Source organism: Lathyrus oleraceus, chromosome 6, assembly GCF_024323335.1.
Source record: "Lathyrus oleraceus cultivar Zhongwan6 chromosome 6, CAAS_Psat_ZW6_1.0, whole genome shotgun sequence".
NCBI lineage: Eukaryota > Viridiplantae > Streptophyta > Magnoliopsida > Fabales > Fabaceae > Lathyrus > Lathyrus oleraceus.
In genome coordinates this window covers 354,949,971-354,973,123 of record NC_066584.1, presented here as the reverse complement: position 1 = coordinate 354,973,123, position 23,153 = coordinate 354,949,971, and the positions used below count along the sequence as shown (strand labels likewise).

General features: G+C 37.8%; 1 protein-coding gene across 1 annotated transcript; it reads left to right on the top strand.

Moving 5' to 3' along the window:
- Positions 1-366: 366 nt before the first annotated feature.
- LOC127095607 (uncharacterized) lies at positions 367-2,669 on the top strand. The gene is made up of 4 exons (XM_051034278.1): positions 367-811; positions 1,067-1,393; positions 1,989-2,102; positions 2,161-2,669. Exons 1-4 carry the CDS (start codon positions 367-369, stop codon positions 2,667-2,669), a joined length of 1,395 nt encoding a protein of 464 aa, XP_050890235.1.
- The last annotated feature ends 20,484 nt before the right edge of the window (positions 2,670-23,153 follow it).

Below are 23,153 nucleotides of genomic sequence, written 5' to 3'. Positions count from 1 at the left end.
TATCAGAGCTGCAGATCCTTGCAGCTGCAGCAAAAACTAAAAAAAATGGCTTCCACAAGCAACTCTTCCACAATTTATAGCAATATTAAAATTCCTTTGTTTGAAGGAGAAAATTATGATTTTTAGGCTCTTAAAATGGAGGCTCTATTCACCTCTTTAGATGTCTTGGAGTTCGTCCAAAACGGGTATGAAGAACCAGCACCAACAGAGGCTGAAGAATCAAATGAAAAGGCTGAAGGATCAAGCCAACGACTTGAAGAATTGAAGAAGAAGAAGAAGAAGAAGAAGAAGAAGAAGAAGATCACAGATGCTGGAGTTCTCAGGATGATTCAAAGAGCAGTCTCTATATCCATTTTCCAAAGGATTATGAGAGGAAAAACATCAAAGGAAGCATGGAATATTCTACAACAAGAGTTTGAAGGAGACTCAAAGGTGAGAACTGTGAAACTTCAATCTCTTAAGAGAGACTATGAAAATGAAATAATGAAAGAGAATGAGAGTTTGAATGAATACTTTAATAGACTCTCTGAATTGGTGAATCAAATGAAGTCACATGGAGATACAATATATGATCGCAAAATTGTTGATAAAATTCGGATTAGTTTGACAGAAAAATGTGATCCTATGGTGGTTGTTATAGAAGAAACTAAGGACCTATCAACTATGTTTGTTCAAGGGTTGATGGGGTCTTTGAGGTCCTACAAACAAAGGTTGTTACAACACTCTGAAAAATCAATTGAGAGTGCCTTTCAATCTAAACTCAACATTCAGCCCAATAATGGTGAAAATAAGCTCCCAATACAAAATATAGGTGAGTCTTCTAAAGGTGGCAGATTTGGAAGAGGCATGGGCAGAGGAAGAAACTCACGAGGAAGAGGAAAAGGCGCGAATGGAGGAAGATGACATGAAGGAGCATCAAATAAATGGTGCAAAATTTGTAAGAGTAACACTCACTACTAGAAGGATTGTTGGAACAAGGGCAAACCACAATGTCACAATTGCAAGAGATTCGGGCACCTTCAAAAGGATTATCGTTTTACCAATCAACAACATGCTTCATTTGCAGAAGGACAAAATGATGAAGGTAATTTGTTTTTTGCTTGTCAAAAAGCATTTCAAGAAGATAAAAATGTGTGGTATTTGGATAGCGGTTGTAGCAATCATATGACCAGAAAGAAAGAAGCTTTTATAAACATTGATTCTTCATTTGGCTCAAAAGTGAAATTGGAAAATGGAGAACATGTTGAAGTAAAAGGAAAAGGCAGCATTGGAGTTACAACAAAGCAAGGAAGCAAAGTCATTCATGACACTCTTTATGTGCCAGAGTTGGATGAGAACTTGCTAAGCATTGGACAACTTTGGGAGCATGGCTATTCTCTAAATTTTGAGAATCGTGGGTGCAAAATTTTTGATTCAAAGAGAAGAAATGTTGTTGTTGTAAAAGTGACCAGCAATAGAAGCTTTCTACTTTCTCTTAATTATAAAAAAAAATCAACATAATGGCTAGAGAAGAAAATGACTCTTGTTTATGGCACAAGAGACTTGGGCACTTGAACTACAATAGTCTCAAGTTGCTTTATCAAAAGAAGATGGTGTATAGGCTGCCAATAATTGAAGAAAAATATGGTGTGTGTGTGTGTGTGTGTGTGTGTGTGTGTGTGAAGGATGTATGCTTGGCAAATATCACCGTCAACCATTTCCAAAGGAAGGAGTATGGAGAGCCAAACAAGTGTTGGAACTTGTACACATAGATGTATGTGGTCCTATGAATACCTTGTCTCATGGAAAAAACAAGTATTTTATCTTGCTTATTGATGATTTTACCCGCATGACATGGGTATATTTTATGAGACAAAAATCTGATGTTTTTGTAATTTTTGAGAAGTTTAAAGCTTTTGTTGAGAAACAAAGTGGTAGGTTTATAAAAATGTTGAGAAGTGATAGGAGGAAGGAGTACACCTTAAATGAATTTTAAAAATCCTGTGAAGATGAAGGTGTTGAAAGACAACTCACTATTGGCTATACACCTCAGCAAAATGGTGTATCTGAAAGAAAGAACCAAGTCGTGATGGAGATGGCGAAGTCTATGCTACTTGAGAAAGGTTTGCATAAAAACTTTTGGCCTGAGGCTGTTAATACTGTTATGTATTTGCTTAATAGATGTCCAACAAAGATCGTATAGAATGAGACTCCACTTGAAGCTTAGAGTGGAAGAACACCTTCAGTTAACCACCTTAAAGTTTTTGGGTGTGTTTTCTATGCTCAAATTCCTTAAACAAAAGAGGACAAAGTTGGAAGAAACAAGTGAAAGATGTGTCTTTATTGGCTATAGTTCCATATCAAAGGGCTATAAAATTTACAATTTGAAGACAAACAAGGTGATCATTAGTCGGGATGTTGTATTTAATGAGAAGGCTTCTTGGAATTGGGAAGAAGACAAAATGAAGGAGAAAGCAGTCCCTGCAATTTTATTACAACAAAATCCAACAACTGAAAATAAGCAACCAACCCCATGTACACCAAGTTCTTCATCCTCTCCAAGTTCACCAATTTCAAGTTCATCATCCCCCAGCTCAACTCCAATAAAATTGAAGGACTTGAGTGATATTTATGCAAGGTGCAACTATTGTGTTATGGAACCAGAAAATTTTGATGAAGCAATCAAATAAGATGTTTGGAGGAATGCGATGCAAGAAGAAATAAATGCAATTGAGAAGAACAAAACATGGCAGCTAGTTGAAAAGCCAAATGACAAAGAAGCTATTGAAGTAAAGTGGGTGTACAAATTGAAACATAATTCAGATGGTTCAATCCTAAGAGCCAAGGCTAGATTAGTAGTCAAAGGCTATACCCAACAACCTGGAACTGACTATAGTGAGACTTTTACTCCGGTTGCACGTTTGGACACCGTGAGAACAATCATTGCGTTAGCAGCTCAAAAAGGTTGGAATTTGTACCAACTTGATGTGAAGTCATCTTTCTTGAATGGAGAATTAAAAGAAGAGGTGTATGTGCAGCAACCTCAAGGCTTTGTGACTAAAGGCCAAGAGGAAAAAGTTTACAAGTTGAAGAAAGTTCTCTATGGGTTGAAACAAGCCCTTAGAGCGTGGTATAGTGAAATTGGCAACTACTTCATTCATCAAGAATTTCAAAGAAGTCAAGGTGAGCCTACCTTGTATGTGAAGCATCAAAGTAAAGATGATATCCTTCTTGTTTCCCTTTATGTTGATGATTTGGTGTATATGGGTAACAACAAGAAAATGATTGAAAAATTTAAAATAGAAATGATGAAAAAATATGAGATGAGTGATCTTGACTTGTTGCATAATTTTCTTCATATTGAGGTTTACCAAGATGAATATGGAGTTTTTATTTGTCAAAAGAGATATGCCAAAAATATCTTGAAAAAGTTTGGCATGTATGGCTGCAAACCTGTTGACATTTCTTTAGTGGTGAATGACAAATTAAAGAAGGAAGATGGTGGAAGATTAGTATATGAAATCTTGTATAGAAGTTTGGTTGGAAGTTTGTTTTTTACAGCTTCAAGGCCCGATTTAATGTTTGCTACTAGTTTACTCTCAAGATTCATGAGTAAACCAAGTCATTTACATCTCGGGGCAGAAAAAAGAGTTCTAAGATATGTCATGGGAACCATGGAACATGGAATCAGATTTGAGAAGAATTCTAAACTTGAAGCTAAAGGCTATTGTGATAGTGATTGGGCTGGAAGTGTTGATGATATGAAGAGCACTTCAGGTTATGTATTCAACCTTGGTTCAGGTGTGATCTCTTGGTGCTCAAAGAAGCAAGATATTGTGGCACAATCTTTAGCTGAAGCTGAAAATTTAGAAGTTGTTTTGGATACACAACAATCACTTTGGTTGAGAAGAATATTAGAAGATATTGGAGAGAAACAAGAGGGAAGTCTACAACTTCATTGTGACAACAAATAAGCTATTGCCATGGCAAGGAATCCTGTTTTTCATAGCCATACTAGACACATTAACATAAAGCATCACTTCATTCAAAGTGTGATTGAAGAAGGAGATGTGCAGTTAGCTTTATGCAATTCACAAGAGCAGCTTGCAGACAGTTTTACTAAAGCACTACCTAGAGGAAAATTTCAGCAACTTAGAGAAACAATGGGAGTTAAAGAGTAACACATTAAGGGGGAGTGTTAAAATTAATGTGTTGTAACCACCATTATCTTTAGTATGCATTATGAGAGAATTGTAACCATCATATTATAATAATTGTCTTTATTTAGATTTATGGTAGAGTTGTATGATTAAGATTGAGAGAACCAAAGAGTCCTCATCTTGATTACCAACTTATTGTTTCCTATGTCAGTTTCCTTCAAGCCTATATAAAAGTGAGTGTGTGGTGAATTCAATAATATAAGAGTATTCAAAAAATATATATTTTCTTACTCTAAATTCTGCAACAATATAATTTATCATAAATTCGCGCTTAAAATGAACATCATGCTATAGATATGTTTTCATATGGTCTATCATAATGATCTTTGAAAACCGAAATACTTGAGTGTTTTCTTGAGGTGATCTCGGATGTTGATAGTTTTTATCATCTTTCTTTTGGTAAGCCACCACGTGATCTCTGAAAAGTCAGTTCTATAGTTTCTTGAGATGTTACCTTTACTTTTTTGTCATTTGTATTTCCAACATATATCATTTTTCACAGTCGATTGAGGTGGTTCTCATCATGAGTGAAAAATTGAAAGAAGATACTTTTGCTTCTTGGTTTTATCCCATTATTTCAATAATTGCCTTTACATTTGCTCGTCAAGGTGGTCTTGAGAGGAAGGTCCTTAACGTGGGTCCTTCTTCAGACTAGGGTGTATTTACCCCTAAGGAAGGTAAAAGGATTTTTAGTGAGTAAGGCAGGTGTTCCATTCCTTTCTCTATGTGGGCCTTCTCAATCACTGGCCTCCGTTTTCCCTTCAACACTTTTGAGATAGAGGTTTTGTACCACCTGATGATCACTTTTTCGTAGTTGAACCTAGTGAGTTAGACATACTTCAAAGGCTTCCAACATTGGTGTGAATATTATGGGGGATCCTCTTTATCCCTCTTCTTCCACCTTTTTTTAGTACAACTTAGTTCAGTAAACTAAGCGCAAGGTCAGAGCTTGATTATATTGGATCAGGTTACCCGTTGCTTTGGAATGTTTTCGTATAACATGGAGCATTTCGAAAATTGGTTCTTTTTTATTGCCCTTCTCCATAAATAGGCTAATATGACAATATGCATCATAGGAACCGAGACGGAGAATAGGTGTACCAACCTGTTTCGTAAGTATTGGAACCAAGGTCATTTCCTGGCGGGTAATGGATCAAACGTCTACAAGGAAAGTGATGAGTCTTATGATGAGATTTATTTAAAGAAGAAGATGTCCACTTTCTTCAAAGATTAGGTTACATTGAAGGTGCCACTCCCCATGATGAAACCTCAAAGAAACGTTTGAAGTGGCCTGTTAAAACCTGTCTGTTGATGGACGGTCGTACCAAGGAAGAGAGGAAGACCATCTTTGCTGAGATCATAGTATTTTTTCCCTCTATCTTCAATTTTGTTATTTATAATTCCCTTAACTTTTAGTAATTTCTTTGATAGATTTGATTTAGAACGAGGAAATAATCCCCCAAATAACACAGGGAATTCAAGTCTCCCTGGCTGTTGTTTTTCCTTTAAACACTTTAATGTCGGTCGATGTTATCCCTCTGGCTAGGATGAGGAGGACTTTGCATTATCCCTATTGGTAAGATTCTTCAGGTGGATACGCTTTGAGGTCTACTAGGGATATTTGTCTTCTTGAAGATTCCTGACAGGCATTACATACACTAGGTCCTCCATTTCTTGTCTTCTTGGCTAGGAAGAGACCCCGAACTCTAAAATAGAATGAAACGTCTACTTCAGAAGAAGACTGTTCTTAACTTGCCAACCCGACTGACGAGGCTTTTGAGGAGGAGTTGTTGAATTTGGCATATTACATTCGGAAAGCTTTTGTCGTTCTTGACATTGGTGAGGCTGGTTGTTAAGATGATTTCTCATCCAATAAATGTCATAAGGAGAAATGGCTACTAGAGGAGAGTATTTGTAGTCTGACGCTTCAACGAGATATTGGTGGGGTTGGTCTTTGAGATCGGTTTTCAATTCGATGCCTCGTCAATGTGGTAGTAATTTAGTTGGTCATCAACATGTTGCACATGTTCGTTGGGCTCTCCTTTTCCTTCATACTCCTTCATCTTCGACGATTTCTCCAGCAATTTTAGTATTTTGATGTCCATGATGTGAGTATAAAAGGATATTTATACTAGTTCTTCACCGTTGGTGTTCTGTTTGTAAATAGAAATGGATATTCCATCTTCTCGAAGGAACAAAAAATGATAGGAGTTGGATAAATGTTGATCTTGAACGGTAGCTCCGATCTCCTTTACGGCAACGCGGGGTGGACCTGTATGGTTAGCACTCCAACGCCTAAGTCAATTCAAGATTCAAGATTATTATAGTGAAATTGGAAATGAGATATTTTCTACCTTCTCATAACACATTAATTATTCTTATATTTCGGGTCAAGTAGAGTGAGCTTGAGATGGATTGGGCCTCGGCCAATTGGCCTTTCGGCTTGTCCAGAACAATTGTGCCCAAGGCTTTTCTGGGCATTGAAGGGGTTGGGGAAAGCCTTAAGTATTATTGACAAACCTCTATGCCGTAGTTCAATGTGGAGTAGACCTTAATCGCTTAGAATCAATTTTGATAAGTAATGGGGATTAGGCGTATTAAATGTAATTCCATCATTGAGACGCTTTTTCACCCCCTTTCTGACATGTGCAATTACGTGACCAACTAGGGTGTGTTGCAGTTCATTAAGGGCTTAAGAGCAATTGAGTTAGCGTATATCCATGAGTGGAAATCTATAAATTGGTCGTGTGTTCTCTATTTATATTTAGTTTTGATCCTTCAATTGTTATTGTTTATAAATAGAGTGAGTTGAATATTTAGTGGCTTTCGCTGCTTTTCAGCTTTAAAGCTTTCAGTTATTTTTCCAAAGAAAACATATTTGTCCCTTCTTCATGAGAATATCATTATAAGTTATTTATAGCTTTGCTTAAAGCTTTCTCCTTTTTCATTCCTTTTGCTTCATCAACCTTCTTTAAACAGGAACCCTTCTCATTAAGCTTTTCAGCATCTCCTATTCTTTAGCCAAAATAAACGATAATAATGCTTACTAAGTGAGAGATTATAAAGCGGTAACATCAGTTAGTCATCTCCTGATTCTTCCCACCCTTATTTTAGTAGTGATCATGTAGAACCAAATATTATAACCATATTTCACGAATCTGAGTCAGAAGGGATGTTTGAGGCTTCCTTGAAATGAGAAACTTATTCTTTTTGGTCGTTATATGCCCTTAAATAAAATGTCGGTGGGATAAAAAATCGCATCGAGATTCTTATCCCCCATCCTACCTTGTTGGAATATGAGATACGAGCTAACTTGCAAAGGAGGGACCGTGATATATATTTCATTCAAGCTTACCTACAAACTATTGGTTGCGATCCTAGCGACGCTGGGGTATTGCAACATTTGAATCTTCGATGTCGGTCGGGCGTGCCGATTTATGATTGGATAGATATAAAGATGATTGTAACTTCTTTGGCTTTGAGCACTGAGGCCACCTCGAGAGATGTTGACATTATAGTTTGTGACCCTTCAGTGTGGTCAGCTTATCCAGTTCCTGGAGAGAAGAGGATATGTAATTCTTCTGATGACTTCATGGTCCCGTTTCACAAATGCTTGTTTACAAGAGTAGAACTTCAGATGACTTTTTCTAAATTTGAGATATTCGTCCTAAAATATTTAAAATTTTCTCCTTCCCAGATTCATCAGGGTTCTTGGTCTTTCAAGCGTGTGCCGAGTACAAATCCCGGAAGCCCTCTCTCAGCTTATTTTTCTATCTTTTTCGTATGAGGCATACGTCTTTAGATAACTATCACAATTGGGGACTTCTTCAGCTTCACCCGGTCGTCTCTTGGTTTGACTCCTTTACTCTGAACAGGGATGACTTCTTGAGAATTTTTCTCTTGGTGAAGCCACTCACCCCTACATCTCATTCTACTTTCTTTTATATCCCCACTGACTCTCCTCAATACTATTGGGTTTTATGTCCGAAGTACTGGTCTAGGATCCACTTTAACTGGGGTGTTGGATCTTGTTGTACCCAATCTGGTTCTTTTTCTATGGAAGAGGTAAGAATGAAAGAGGAAATATAGTCATGGTTTCAGGAACTTCGCTATGAGGACGAGTTCAGTCTCAGTGAGGTGTCCCCTACCAATGTGAGGAAGAATAGAATTGAGTCCAATGCTATCTTGAGTGTATTTAATCTTGAGGAGAAGAGGGAGATGTTTTGTGAGAACGTAGTCTTCATGTTTTTTTACATGGGTGGTTGCATTTTCTAGATACCATGGATAAAATAAGTAGTTGAATGTGTTCTAATACCTTACAGATGCCCAAGAAATTATGCAAAGGCCTTGAAAGCTCTCCAGGACTAGGTGACTGGCTTGAGGCGGGTGCTTAATGATGCTCTTCAGTAGACTATGTGGGATATGTTCAGAGCCTGAGAACGAGTCATGGAGAAGGTGAGGAAGTTCTGCCCTGATGTTTTGATTTTCTGATTAAGTATTGGATCCCTTAAAGTTTGTTTCTGGGGTGACTCAAAGAGGTGGTTTTGGTGCTTCGGCTTCAAAAGCCTCGACTTAATTTTTCTTTGTTTGTATTATTTATTTTCTGCAATATTTCTCAGGATTTGTGCATTGGGTGTAAAAATATTTAATATTTAATGGCCTTCATTTTAACATTATCGTTGTTTACAAATTGTTATAGCTTCGGGCTTGTTTTTTTACCCTTTGAAGTCTTAATCACTTTAGAGTTTAGGTCGGACCACCAATGTTCACTGGGCTACATCGATACATTTGTTTTGGGTGTGAGAGCCTTGACTGCTCTTTTGCTTTATGAAAGAAATAACACATTTGACTATAATGAGATCTCGAGAGTGCCTATAGATTTTTTTTTCTTTTTTGAAACTAGGCGCATTGAATGATGTCAGCTACCATTTTGGATGTTGTATTTGCTCGATCTCTTCAGTTTTGATTGCATTTGGAAATTTTCTTGCTTTTTTCGGGCAATTCCTAGGACCAGCAAAGTCGAGGTTATGAAGTCATATATTGTACTATGCTCCAAGTCACATAGGACCATTCCCCGAACAAGGGTAGGATCCTTGTACTTGAAGCTTAGCTCGGATCGAGATGGACGTCTCTAGGATCCACCACATATGTCCTGGGATTGGCTAGATTCGGCAGAAGTGCGTTAAATAGGCCTCGCATGCGAGTTTTGCGTTTGAGCTGTATTAGAATCACAAAATTGTGTTAAGTTTATTTTTGATACGCTTTTGGACGTGGAATTTGCTTAAGTTGTATCAGAAATAGCATAAATGCATCAACTCTTTATCGAATACACATTAGGAATGTGATATGTTTAAGCCGTATCAGAATCGCAGAAATGTGTTAAGTCTGTATCAGATACACAACCGAGTGTAGAGTGTGCTTTAAGTCACATTGGAATCTCATAAATACATTAAGTATGTATCGCAAACGTTATCATACACTTTATATTTGCTCTCCTATCTCGGGCTTTCTAGCTGAAAGAGTAAAAAAAGCACACAACAGAGGAAAATCACACACACACACGCGCGCGCGCACGCGCACACACACACACACACACACACACACACACAGAGATATATATATATATATATATATATATATATATATATATATATATATATATATATTCATGTTAATAATGAATTGAATTTGTTACAAATAAATAAATAATCGTCAGGGTGAATAACCATCAATGGTGACCTCGGGGTGGTCGGAAGGTGTTCGGAGTCTTCGGCCATTGTCTTTCTCTGGAGCTCCAGAATGAATTCACTTCTTGCTTCGAAGCGTCTCCCTTGATTGGACATTGCCTGAGGTGTCTTGCCTTGCATTTGTCTGCCGACGTCTATTTGTTGGTCGGCTCTTTCGACCTCTCAGAAATGAAGGTTTCCCTTTCCATTTAGTCTTTCCTTTGAGGAACCTATTCCGACAAGGAGCCTAGGATTACAGTTAGCTCGTTCCATTCTTAAACAGAATCTAGGGTGTCAGATGCCTTCTATCTGATTGCATGGTCGATAAACCCCTTTTACCTTCGCTGCTCTCGCTATCTTCTAGTCTGAATCCATATCCTTCTTGATGTGTTTCCTTAGGATAGTAGTGACGGGGTAGCCCATCAATAAATCTTTGTTGGAATCAATGACTATCCCCCCTCGGAAAATGTAGTTGAACTCATTGGCTTCTCTCAGATTTATTGTAATTCGTCTAGGGGTTTTAGGTGTAGGTCTGAGATCCTTTGGTACCCATAATGAGTGTCCCAACATCTATTCTACGCACGATATTAACTATGAACTTGTGATATCTTCAATGCATCCCCGACTAGTACCCGATTTTAGAGGGAAGTATGGGTGACGTTAGGTTGAAGAGTGGACCGCGAGTTTCCGTCATGAACATCACGAAAAATTGCCTTCAGACCCCATCGCAACCCTAGATATGGATCCAAAACCCTTCCTTTGTTTTCCCATATATCTCTTGAGGAAATCAGAGATCTCGACGATGAATATTTAAATCAAAGATAGGGACTAACTAAATAGGCTACGTCGGATCTCCGTGTTCCCTTTTGAGTGCTCTCGATTCTGAGATCTAAGGAAGTCGTGAACGATAAAACTGAAAAGTGAACGTGATTCGTGGCGATCATAGGAATTGAAAGTTGAACGCATTTCAGATCCAGTAACCTAAGAAGGCTATAAAATAGTGAATTACAAATTGGATCCAAAATCATGGAAATCGTAGGAAACGAAAGTTGAACGCGTTTCAGATCCAGTAACCTAAGAAGGCTACAAACTAGTGAATTAGAAATTGGATCCAAAATCGTGGAAATCGTAGGAATCATAAGTCGCTTCCCCCAAACAATGTCACTATTCCGTTTGGAAACCATAAATGGATATTCTAGCTTTTCGAAGGAATTAGAATTGATGAGAGTTGAATAATTGTTGTAGTGGTAAATTCATGATCATCAAGCTATGGATAAGCAATACATCAAATAATAAGAGTCGCCACCGCACTTTTATTGTTTCCAATAGAAAATGGAAAAGTATGAACAAAACCCAAAAAATAAGAAGTTTTCAAATCAAAACTAACAAAATGCCAGAGATTACAGGTAAGGGGGTTGTTACACAGAGGGAAGGTGTTAGCACCCAAAGTGTCCTAGGTACTCCTAGGGAGCCATTTCTTGTGTGCATATGTATTTTGTACAAATGATGTTTGCAAACAAATAGAATGGGGGAATGAGAAAAGAAATCATTAATTATATTTTTGTGTTTGACAAGACATTCAAACTTGTGCCTATGTATCAACATAAAAATAAGGGATCAAAACCTCGTAGTTCGTAGTATAACTTTCAAAGTGGATGCTTTGATTTTTAACAAAAATTAGGTTTGGAAGGCACAAAGGCCTAAAAAAAGGTTTAAATGAGTTAGTTCTTTTTCGTTTTTGAAAATTTTAAGTCAAGTATAGTTAAATTTATTTACACGTTTATTTAAGAAAAGAAGTTTAAAAATGCAATGGCATAAGGCCAAAGTTTCTAGTATGCAAAATGGTCTAAATTTAAAAAAAAAAACAAGTACAAACAAATAAGTTTTTAAAAGGAGTGAGAGATTTTGAAATTAAAGAAATGGGGAGGAGATGGAAAGACTAATCCTAAGCATAAATTTAAAAGTTAAGAGTTGAAAAGATCTGACCAATGGGTTGCAATCCAATAGACAATAGTGTCATATAGAAACCCAAATTCCCTTGGACATTAGAATCAAGCAACAAGAAATGCACACAATATTAACTTGATGAGTAAGGCATCAAATAAATATATCCCCATCCAAGCTTAACAACTCCATGATCTTCTTAAAATTTGCACATGTAGCAGATGAACTCCATAATGTCATAAGTCACAGGTTCAAAATAACAGCTTCACAATGATCATGTTGTAGATGAATTCAAATGGATCTTCAATGATGTATCAGATGAAGTTTCAGATGACAAGCACTTGGTTACATGAAAGTTGGCATTGGCCAAGTCCTTTGCATAGGGAGTGTTGCCTAAGTTTTAAGTCCAATTGTCTCAAATCAAACCAGCAGTCCACACAAGATGTTTTGTAGGGTTTTGGTTTTTATTATGTACATTAATGGTCAAAGACCACATAAACAAAAAACAATATGCACAAGCAAAATATATCACAAAATATGGTTCAAATGGACAAAGTGAAAATGACATTAACATAAACAATTATAATGGTATGAATAATGGAAAGTGAATAAGGCTTTAAAAATAAAGTGCATTAAAGTAAATAAATTGAAATTAAATGTTAGTTATTGGTGATTTAGAAGTTAGTATTGTTTTTTCTTTTTATTTTAGGTCATTCTTTGAAGAACACTATACCCACTTATCACAAGCATGGATCCTTGAACCAAGACATCTTCCAAAGGAAGAAAAAAAGCCCAAGTTTCCATACAATACCATGAAAGAGGGGAGACTTACAATCTCACTAACTAGAATGCTATGCCTTTTGTGTCAAAAATTTAGCGCTATGTTAAGCAATCGTAATTGGGCTTATGTAGAAGTCACAACTATTTGAGACCGAGCAATAGAATTTTGGTGTTAATGCATGTTAGAGACATAGTATAATGGACTATGCTCATGAAACATACCACACACAAAAAGAATATGCAAAAGACGTGGCATAATCTCATCCATACTTATGTTGATTTTGCAGTCAACTAGCCTTAGGATGTAGAGATATCATAGGACCATGACATGAATGCATAAAGAAGGGGAATGAGATGAAGAGGGAGGATAATGGATCAAAACTCAAATTGGACAAAGGAGGACTTTTACCAAATTAATAACATTCATTCATTTTGGGAGATGGAATGTACATTCCATCAATCCCCTAAATCCAATGATCTTAACTTAACAAAGTCAAATCAACCTCAACCAAGGCCCAACAACACAAGTCAAACTTATACAAACAATCAAAATGGCTCAACACAATTATTTGACATTTATTCAATTTAAAATATTAAAAATATTGCATTAAATTAAATATGGTTTGTCAAATTCCTAAAACCTCATCAAAACACCAAAGAAATGGCCATGAGATTTATCATAGGTCAAACAAGGTCAAAGGACCTTGGAGAAAAAACTTCAGAATTTTTCGAAACTTAAAAGTATTTTTAAACAATTAAGAATAATCACAAAATCAATTATATCATGAAAAATATTAATAATGATCCAAAAAATAATTGTAATTCTGAATATGGAAGAGGATTTTATTTAACAAAATTTGGTGAAACTCTCATATTTTTTGGATCAATATTAAAATTAATATGAATTAATGAAAATCAAAGGAATAAAATGAAAATCAAAAAATACAAAAAAACGTAGACCACTTGATCTCCCTCATTAATTGAGGTGGCAGATCAAGTGGTCCTCAGCGCGTTTTCCATCATAGTCACTAGTCAACGTGTAACACAAGTGGTATTTACAAACAACGCACGAGATTAAAACATTTTAAATTAATCATGTGGCTCAGAACCTGTCCAACGCATCACCGGCGATAAACCTCTGGTCACCTTCTCAGGCGATCCTCGTCGGACTGGTTCAGTCATCACCATCACATAAATGAAAAAGAAGGACATGATCTGAAAGAAAAAATGGCATAGAGCACAAATTTGACCTGAATTTCAACTAACTCCAAATATATAGAAAGATATGAGGAGTTGAATTTTGAAGTGTTTCAACTGAGTTGCTTCGATTTGACCTCAAAGCGACTCAATCTTCTTACCTACATTCGTAGGACTTCAGACAACCAAAGATCCAAGAGAATTGAGTGAGAATCGAAGAGAAGAAAATTTCTGGAAAATACCTTCAATTCTTGTTTGATCTTGCTCCAATGACTTGCAGAAGTGGATTAGGAATGGAAAGAAGCTTTGGATCCTGGAGTTTTTGAATCTCCAAACAGTGAGATTCAAACTCAATTTTCAAGTGAAAATTATCTGCTTTTCCTTTTAATTGTGAGGCTTTGAAGAGATGGGGCAAAGCTGGCGAGCAATGATCCTTTCAAATGAGCTCAGAAGGTCCATATTTATAGCATTTGGAAGTGTTATTTGCACACTTGAATTTTCTTCCAAATTTGGAAATGTCATGCACAAGCTTGCATGGGCGTGTACAGGCCCATGAAGAAATCCAATTAGGTCCAAATGCATATGAAATGAGGTTGGAATGAAGCTTGAATGGCAAGGCAATGTTATGTGGTCATTTGAACTTTGATTTCTACCAATAATACAGGCATGTTAAAACCATGTGCAACCCTAGCAAGCTTGGTCCAAAATGAATGAATTAGGACTCTTTCGAAAGCTTAGATCAAGAGGAACAACTCTTATGTTTAACATTTTTTGGAACTTAGATCAAGGTGAGTTTTGAGGTGGAAGTTTGGAAATTTCAACATGTTGAAAATTTTTCTAAGTGTCAAGCCATATACCTCAATGTTCCACCTTACTAAACTTTTCATGTCAGCACCAAACGAGAAAAGTGTCTTGATCAAAGTTATAGCTATTTCAAAGAACTTCAAAATAGTCACCACTTTGACATCATTTGGATTTATAAAAAGAGATTTATGCATTTTTGAAGTTGAGGAAAATCACTTGTTCAATGGTATTGGTCCAAAATGACCTATAATGTATCCTCATATCACATGCTCATAAAACTTGATTTAGCTTTCACTCCAAACATCAAAGTTGAAGTAGACTTCTTTAATTTGATTTTTCAACTTAGAAATATTTCATCTCATAAAAATTGAGCAAGTTATGGCCTTGGGAAGTGGAATTTCAAATTAGGGTTTAGACAAAATCACCTATAATGTTTCGACATAGAAAATGACTTTCCAAGCAAAATTATCTCTAGACTTCAACATGAAAGTTATTAGGAATGTCATTAAGAGTAACTTTTCTCTTGGAATAATTTTCATATGGTGAGTATTATAGGATATAGGGTCTAGGGAGACCCAATTTTGATCAGATGAATTCATCTGGCCAACCACCATCAACCAACTTGCTAACTTGCAATTCTCTTAACTTTTTAGGATCATGGTATATCATACATGCATAAGATGATGAATTTTGGAGTGTTCCTTGAGAAATTTGGTCAATTGGTGAGGAAGCTTGTTGAAGAAGTTACTCAAGATACCCAGACAAACTAGGTTTTCCAAGGCAAATCAACTTCAAAATCTTGAAGAATGCTTGATCAAAATAATATGTAGAGATCATTAGGACTCATATATGATGCTTAGAGACATTGTGGATCAATCCTTGGTTGTGTTATTAGCAATGAGGGTCTTAAACCCTAAATATGAACTTGATAGATCAATGGGGACCATGCCCTACCTACAAAAGAGTTAGGCAAATACAAAGACATATTTTGGTATTTTGGTTAGTAAAATGATAAATATACAAGTATGATACAATCACTCGGTGCTTGGTGATCTCTGTAACACCCCGATAAAAATATGATAATTATTTAATTTAAGTTTAATAGTATATTTATTAATTTAATTAAATAATTGGAATATTATTGGATTATTATTATTGGAATAATAAAGTTAGAATATATATAAAGAGTTCCATTTGGTAAAAAGGGTTTTTCACGTGAAAACCAGAGAAGCGACAGAAAGTGAGAAAAGGGCAAAGAGGAAGAGGAAGAGAACAAGGGTTGAAGAAGAGAAAAGCTTGAAGTTAAAGGAATTGCCGGATTAACTCAGGTAAGGGGGGTTTATCGTCGTTTAATGGGTATTATGGATTAACATGTGATGGGTAGTAATAAGCCATTGATTTACTCTAATTAGGTTTTGAGAAATACCTTTGAATTGGGACGAATAAGTTAAGTTAAAACTGTGAATGAACCTATATTTGGATGAGTTGTGATTTTCTGGACGTGTAGCTTTTTACGGAATCGAAATCGGAGGTCCGGAAGACCTCCAATGGCGGAAAATGCGGGTAATTCTGCATTCTGTTCGTGTTAGCGCAGGAACAGCTTTCTGTCTTGTGTTAACCGGTTAACCCAGGGCGTTAACCGGTTAACACTGTTATGATTTAGAAAAATTAATTTCTGTTCTGCGTTAACCGGTTAACCCAGGGTGTTAACCGGTTAACACTGTTAAAAATTGCCAGAAAGCGTGTTCTGTGTTGCGTTAACCGGTTAACCCAGGGCGTTAACCGGTTAACACTGTTTGGAAAGTGGAAAATTGATATTCAAATATTGTGTACATATTTGACGTTTGGCCTATATTGGTGTATGATATAGTAGGGATCATGTCCCGTTGTTTTGAGCAGTATAGGTATTAGTAGAGTGTGCTAATACTGTGATTTATCATTTGGCATGATATGAATATGATCCTGTGATAAATATGCTGATGATGTATGATGGTATGCATAATGCTGTGAATGTATCTGTTATGTATGCAATTGTGGATGGACTGTTTATGGCTTAGAGTGTGAGCATATGTCCATTGTGGATTGTTGTTGATGGTTGCATGCTAGGTGATTTAGCGTGCATAGTATGGCCTTTATGGTGGTAGCTAATTCCCATGGTGAGGAATTAGTGAGTGAGTTATTGTGGATTGTTGTTGATGTTTGCATGCTAGGTGATTTAGCGTGCATAGCATAGCCCTTGGGGTGGTAGCTAATTCCCATGGTGAGGAATTAGTGAGTGAGTCACTAGGTCTCAAATGAGTGGGACTAGTGAGCTTGGTAGCCGTATCTGGGTTTGATCGGTGAGGTTGAACTATGTGTTCACGAATAGTCGGTACCGCATGCATGGAGTCTCATTGCATAATGTATGTATGACGTATAATATGAATGGATGTATTCCAATATTATACGGGTGTTTTGTGTTGTGTTGAGTATGATTTGAGTTGATGTTGCCGTTGCTGAATGTGTGACCTGATTAGGGTGATGAATGTGTTAATTTACTTAGCATTACATGATATTTTATAATGCTTATTATATCGATTGAGGAACTCACCCTTACAACTATGTTTCAGGTAACGAGCAGTGATTGAGTAGAAGCTAGTGCTTGGAGTCTAGTGTAATTCCTTAGTGGGTCATGCTCTGGTATATGTAACATCGGGACGGGATGTTTACTTTGTTTTCATATATGGTTATTGAACAGTTTTACATGTAATGTGATTACATGGTTTGCATGTTGTTAGAATTCTATCCGCTGCGTATAGTGCAATGTTTTGTTTTGATTAATAAATGAGCATGACAAGATATTTTGGTGAATGGTGTGAAGTGTCAAGTGTGACACCCTGAAATTGCATATCTACTCTGATTTATATTTTGTGTTTAATTAATTATTGGGGTATTTTAGAAGGGTGTTACATTAGTGGTATAAGAGCATAGTCGGTCGAGTCGAGTCGTAATTATTCTGTTTCCCTGTATGTGATAGGTGTTGTGTAACCCTATCAGTACTTATTGTTTTAGCTTGTTGGATTAACTCAGATTTGAGATGGCTGGAAGTGGCAGAGACGATGCTGCGATTGCTGAGGCTCTGGGTATGCTAGCTGGAGTGCTTGGAGGAAATCCGAATGTTGTGGGAATGGGAGCTGCTCGTCAACTGAGTGAGTTCCAGAAGAACAATCCTCCAATGTTCAAGGGAGCATACGATCCAGATGGTGCTCAGAAGTGGTTGAAGGAGATCGAGAGGATCTTCCGAGTGACTGAGTGTGCCGATAACCAGAAGGTCAGGTTCGGTACGCATATGCTGTCAGAGGAAGCAGATGATTGGTGGGTTGCTGCCCGCACTGAGTTGGAAGCTGCTGGGAGTGCTGAGATCACTTGGGCGGTGTTCAGAGAGAGATTCCTGAGGAAGTACTTTCCAGAGGATGTCAGAGGAAAGAAAGAGATAGAGTTCTTAGAATTGAAGCAGGGCAACCGGTCTGTTACTGAGTATGCTGCTAAGTTCACAGAGCTGTCGAAGTATTACACTCCCTATGATGAGGCTACTGGGGAATTTTCAAAATGTGTGAAGTTTGAGAACGGGTTACGTCCCGAGATCAAGCAGGCCATTGGGTATCAGCGGATTAGAGTGTTTTCTGACTTGGTGGACTGTTGCAGGATTTTTGAACAGGATACCAAGGCCAGAGCGGAGAGCTATCAGCAGAGGGTTGATAGGAAAGGCAAGAATCAGAATGATCGTGGAAAACCGTATGCAGCTGGCAAAGGTTTCCAGAGACAGAGTGGGATGAGGAGACCTAGTGGGGGAGACTCCAGTGCCCCTGCTAAGTGTTACAGATGTGGTCAGGCTGGACATCGTATCCATGAGTGTACCAGTACTGAGAAGAAGTGTTTCAAGTGTGGCAAAGGTGGTCACTTGGCTGCAGAGTGCCGGTTGAAGACTATGACTTGTTTCAACTGTGGAGAGGTGGGTCATATTAGCCCACAGTGTCCTAAGCCGAAGAAAGAGAACCAGTCGGGAGGCAAGGTCTTTGCTTTATCGGGTTCTGAGACTTCTGCAGATGATCGTTTGATCCGAGGTACGTGTTATATTAATGGCTTTCCTCTTGTAGCTATTATTGACACAGGCGCGACTCATTCCTTTATATCTTTGGATTGTGCTGTGAAACTTAAATTAGAGATATCTGAGATGCATGGGAGTATGGTGATTGATACTCCTGCGAAGGGTTCAGTGACTACTACTTCAGTTTGTTTAAATTGCCCTTTGAGTATTTTTGGTAGAGACTTTGGGATGGACCTCGTATGTCTTCCCCTAGTGCAGATTGATGTTATCCTGGGTATGAACTGGTTGGTGTTTAACCGAGTTTATATCAACTGTTTTGATAAGACTGTGATCTTTCCTGAGATTAAGGAAGGAAAGAGTTTGTTTCTATCAGCAAGGCAGGTGAATGAGGCAGTAGCAGATGGGGCAGAGTTGTTTATGCTGTTAGCGACTTTGGAGGCTAAAGATAAACTGGTGATTTGCGATCTAGCCGTGGTGTGTGATTTTCCTGATGTGTTTCCTGAAGAAGTGAATGAATTACCGCCAGAGCGTGAAGTTGAGTTCTCGATTGATTTGGTACCTGGTACTAGGCCGATATCGATGGCTCCGTACCGTATGTCTGCTGTTGAGTTAACTGAATTGAAGAGTCAGTTGGAAGATCTGTTGGATAAGAAATTTATTCGTCCGAGTGTGTCACCGTGGGGCGCACCAGTGTTATTGGTTAAGAAGAAAGAAGGTACTATGAGGTTGTGTGTGGACTACAGGCAACTGAATAAAGTGACGATCAAGAATCGATATCCTTTGCCGAGGATTGATGATTTGATGGATCAATTGGTTGGTGCGAGTGTGTTCAGCAAAATAGATTTGAGATCGGGGTATCATCAGATACGTGTGAAAACTGAGGATATTCAGAAGACTGCTTTCAGAACAAGGTATCGACATTATGAGTATTCTGTAATGCCTTTTGGTGTGACTAATGCGCCTGGGGTATTTATGGAGTATATGAATAGGATTTTCCATCCGTACCTAGACAAGTTTGTGGTGGTGTTTATTGACGATATTTTGGTGTATTCGAAATCTGAAGAAGAGCATGCTGAACATTTGAGAGTGGTTTTAGGAGTTCTACGAGAGAAGAAGTTATTTGCTAAACTGTCCAAGTGTGAATTTTGGTTAGAAGAGGTTAGTTTTCTTGGTCATGTGGTTTCAAGAGGTGGTGTTGCTGTTGATCCTTCTAAGATAGAAGCAGTATCTGAGTGGGAAGCTCCGAAGTCAGTTTCTGAGATAAGGAGTTTTATTGGACTTGCAGGTTATTATAGGAAATTCATTGAGGGATTTTCTAAGTTGGCGTTACCGTTGACGATGTTGACTAGAAAGGGGCAAGCGTTTGTTTGGGACTCAAAATGTGAAGAAGGTTTCCAAGAGTTAAAGAGAAGGTTAACTACTGCTCCTATTCTGAGATTACCAAGTCCGTCGGAACCATTTGAGGTTTACTGTGATGCTTCATTGTTGGGTTTGGGTGGTGTTTTGATGCAGAATAAGCAGGTTGTAGCTTATGCTTCGAGACAACTCAAGGTTCATGAGAGGAACTATCCGACACACGATTTAGAGTTGGCAGCTGCGGTATTTGTTCTGAAGTTATGGAGGCATTACTTGTACGGGTCAAGATTTGAGGTTTTCAGTGACCATAAAAGTTTAAAGTATTTGTTTGATCAGAAAGAGCTGAATATGAGACAGAGGAGATGGCTAGAGTTTCTGAAGGATTATGACTTTGGTTTGAATTACCATCCGGGTAAAGCAAACGTAGTGGCTGATGCATTGAGTCGGAAATCATTGCACGTGTCTATGTTAATGGTTAAGGAATTGGATTTAATTGAGCAGTTTAGAGACTTGAGTTTGGTGTGTGAGAGTACTCACAATAGTGTTAAATTGGGAATGTTGAAGTTAACGAGTGGTATTCTGGATGAGATTAGAGAGGGTCAAAAATCCGATGTGCTTTTGGTTGATAAGTTGACTCTAGTGAATCAAGGTCAAGGTGGTGAATTCAGAGTTGATGAGAATGGTGTTTTGAAATTTGGTAATCGGGTGAGTATTTCGGATGTTACCGAACTTAAGAAGAGTATTCTTGAGGAAGGACATCGTAGTGGCCTGAGTATTCATCCTGGGGCTACGAAGATGTATCATGATTTGAAAAAGTTATTTTGGTGGCCGGGAATGAAAAGAGAAATTGCGAGTTTTGTTTATTCTTGTTTGACTTGTCAGAAGTCAAAGATTGAGCATCAGAAGCCGTCTGGGCTAATGCAACCGTTGGCTATTCCAGAGTGGAAATGGGATAGTATCAGTATGGATTTTGTTTCTGGTTTACCGAGGACAATTAATAATTTTGAAGCTATTTGGGTGATTGTTGACAGATTGACAAAATCGGCTCATTTCATTCCGATCAGAATGGATTATCCGTTGGAGAGATTAGCTGAGTTGTATATTGAGAAAATTGTAAGTTTGCATGGTATTTCGTCGAGTATTGTTTCGAACAGAGATCCTAGATTTACATCGAAGTTCTGGGAAGGTTTGCAGAGGGCTTTGGGAACTAAGCTGAGATTGAGTTCTGCATATCATCCGCAGACTGATGGTCAGACTGAGAGGACGATTCAGTCACTGGAGGATCTTTTGAGGGCTTGTGTTTTGGAAAAGGGAGGTGCTTGGGATTGTTATTTACCTTTGATTGAGTTTACCTACAACAATAGTTTTCATTCGAGCATTGGTATGGCACCGTTTGAAGCTTTGTATGGTAGGAGATGTCGGACACCTTTATGTTGGTATGAGTCCGGTGAGAGTGCTGTGGTTGGACCGGAGATTGTTCAACAAACTACGGAAAAGATTAAGATGATTCAAGAGAAGATGAGGATTGCTCAGAGTCGTCAGAAGAGTTATCACGACAAGAGGAGGAAGTCACTTGAGTTTCAAGAGGGAGATCATGTGTTTCTTCGTGTTACTCCGATAACTGGGGTTGGTCGAGCTTTGAAGTCGAAGAAGTTGACACCTCGATTTATTGGTCCTTATCAGATTTTGGAGAGGATAGGGGAGGTAGCCTATCGTATCGCTTTACCGCCGTCACTTGCGAATTTGCATGAGGTTTTTCATGTGTCTCAGTTGAGGAGGTACATTCCTGATCCGTCGCATGTGGTCCAAGTAGATGATGTACAGGTGAGAGATAACCTGACTGTGGAAACATCACCTATGAGGATCGAGGATCGAGAGTTGAAGCAGTTGCGGGGTAAAGAGATTGCTTTGGTAAAGGTAGCTTGGGGAGGACCAGCAGGTGGCAATGTGACTTGGGAACTTGAGAGTCAGATGAAGGAGTCTTATCCAGAGTTATTCGCTTGAGGTATGTTTTCGAGGACGAAAACTCTTTTAGTGGGGGAGAGTTGTAACACCCCGATAAAAATATGATAATTATTTAATTTAAGTTTAATAGTATATTTATTAATTTAATTAAATAATTGGAATATTATTGGATTATTATTATTGGAATAATAAAGTTGGAATATATATAAAGAGTTCCATTTGGTAAAAAGGGTTTTTCACGTGAAAACCAGAGAAGCGACAGAAAGTGAGAAAAGGGCAAAGAGGAAGAGCAAGAGAACAAGGGTTGAAGAAGAGAAAAGCTTGAAGTTAAAGGAATTGCCGGATTAACTCAGGTAAGGGGGGTTTATCGTCGTTTAATGGGTATTATGGATTAACATGTGATGGGTAGTAATAAGCCATTGATTTACTCTAATTAGGTTTTGAGAAATACCTTTGAATTGGGACGAATAAGTTAAGTTAAAACTGTGAATGAACCTATATTTGGATGAGTTGTGATTTTCTGGACGTGTAGCTTTTTACGGAATCGAAATCGGAGGTCCGGAAGGCCTCCAATGGCGGAAAACGCGGGTAATTCTGCATTCTGTTCGTGTTAGCGCAGGAACAACTTTCTGTCTTGCGTTAACCGGTTAACCCAGGGCGTTAACCGGTTAACACTGTTATGATTTAGAAAAATTAATTTCTGTTCTGCGTTAACCGGTTAACCCAGGGTGTTAACCGGTTAACACTGTTAAAAATTGCCAGAAAGCGTGTTCTGTGTTGCGTTAACCGGTTAACACTGTTTGGAAAGTGGAAAGTTGATATTCAAATATTGTGTACATATTTGACGTTTGGCCTATATTGGTGTATGATATAGTAGGGATCATGTTACGTTGTTTTGAGCAGTATAGGTATTAGTAGAGTGTGCTAATACTGTGATTTATCATTTGGCATGATATGAATATGATCCTGTGATAAATATGCTGATGATGTATGATGGTATGCATAATGCTGTGAATGTATCTGTTATGTATGCAATTGTGGATGGACTGTTTATGGCTTAGAGTGTGAGCATATGTCCATTGTGGATTGTTGTTG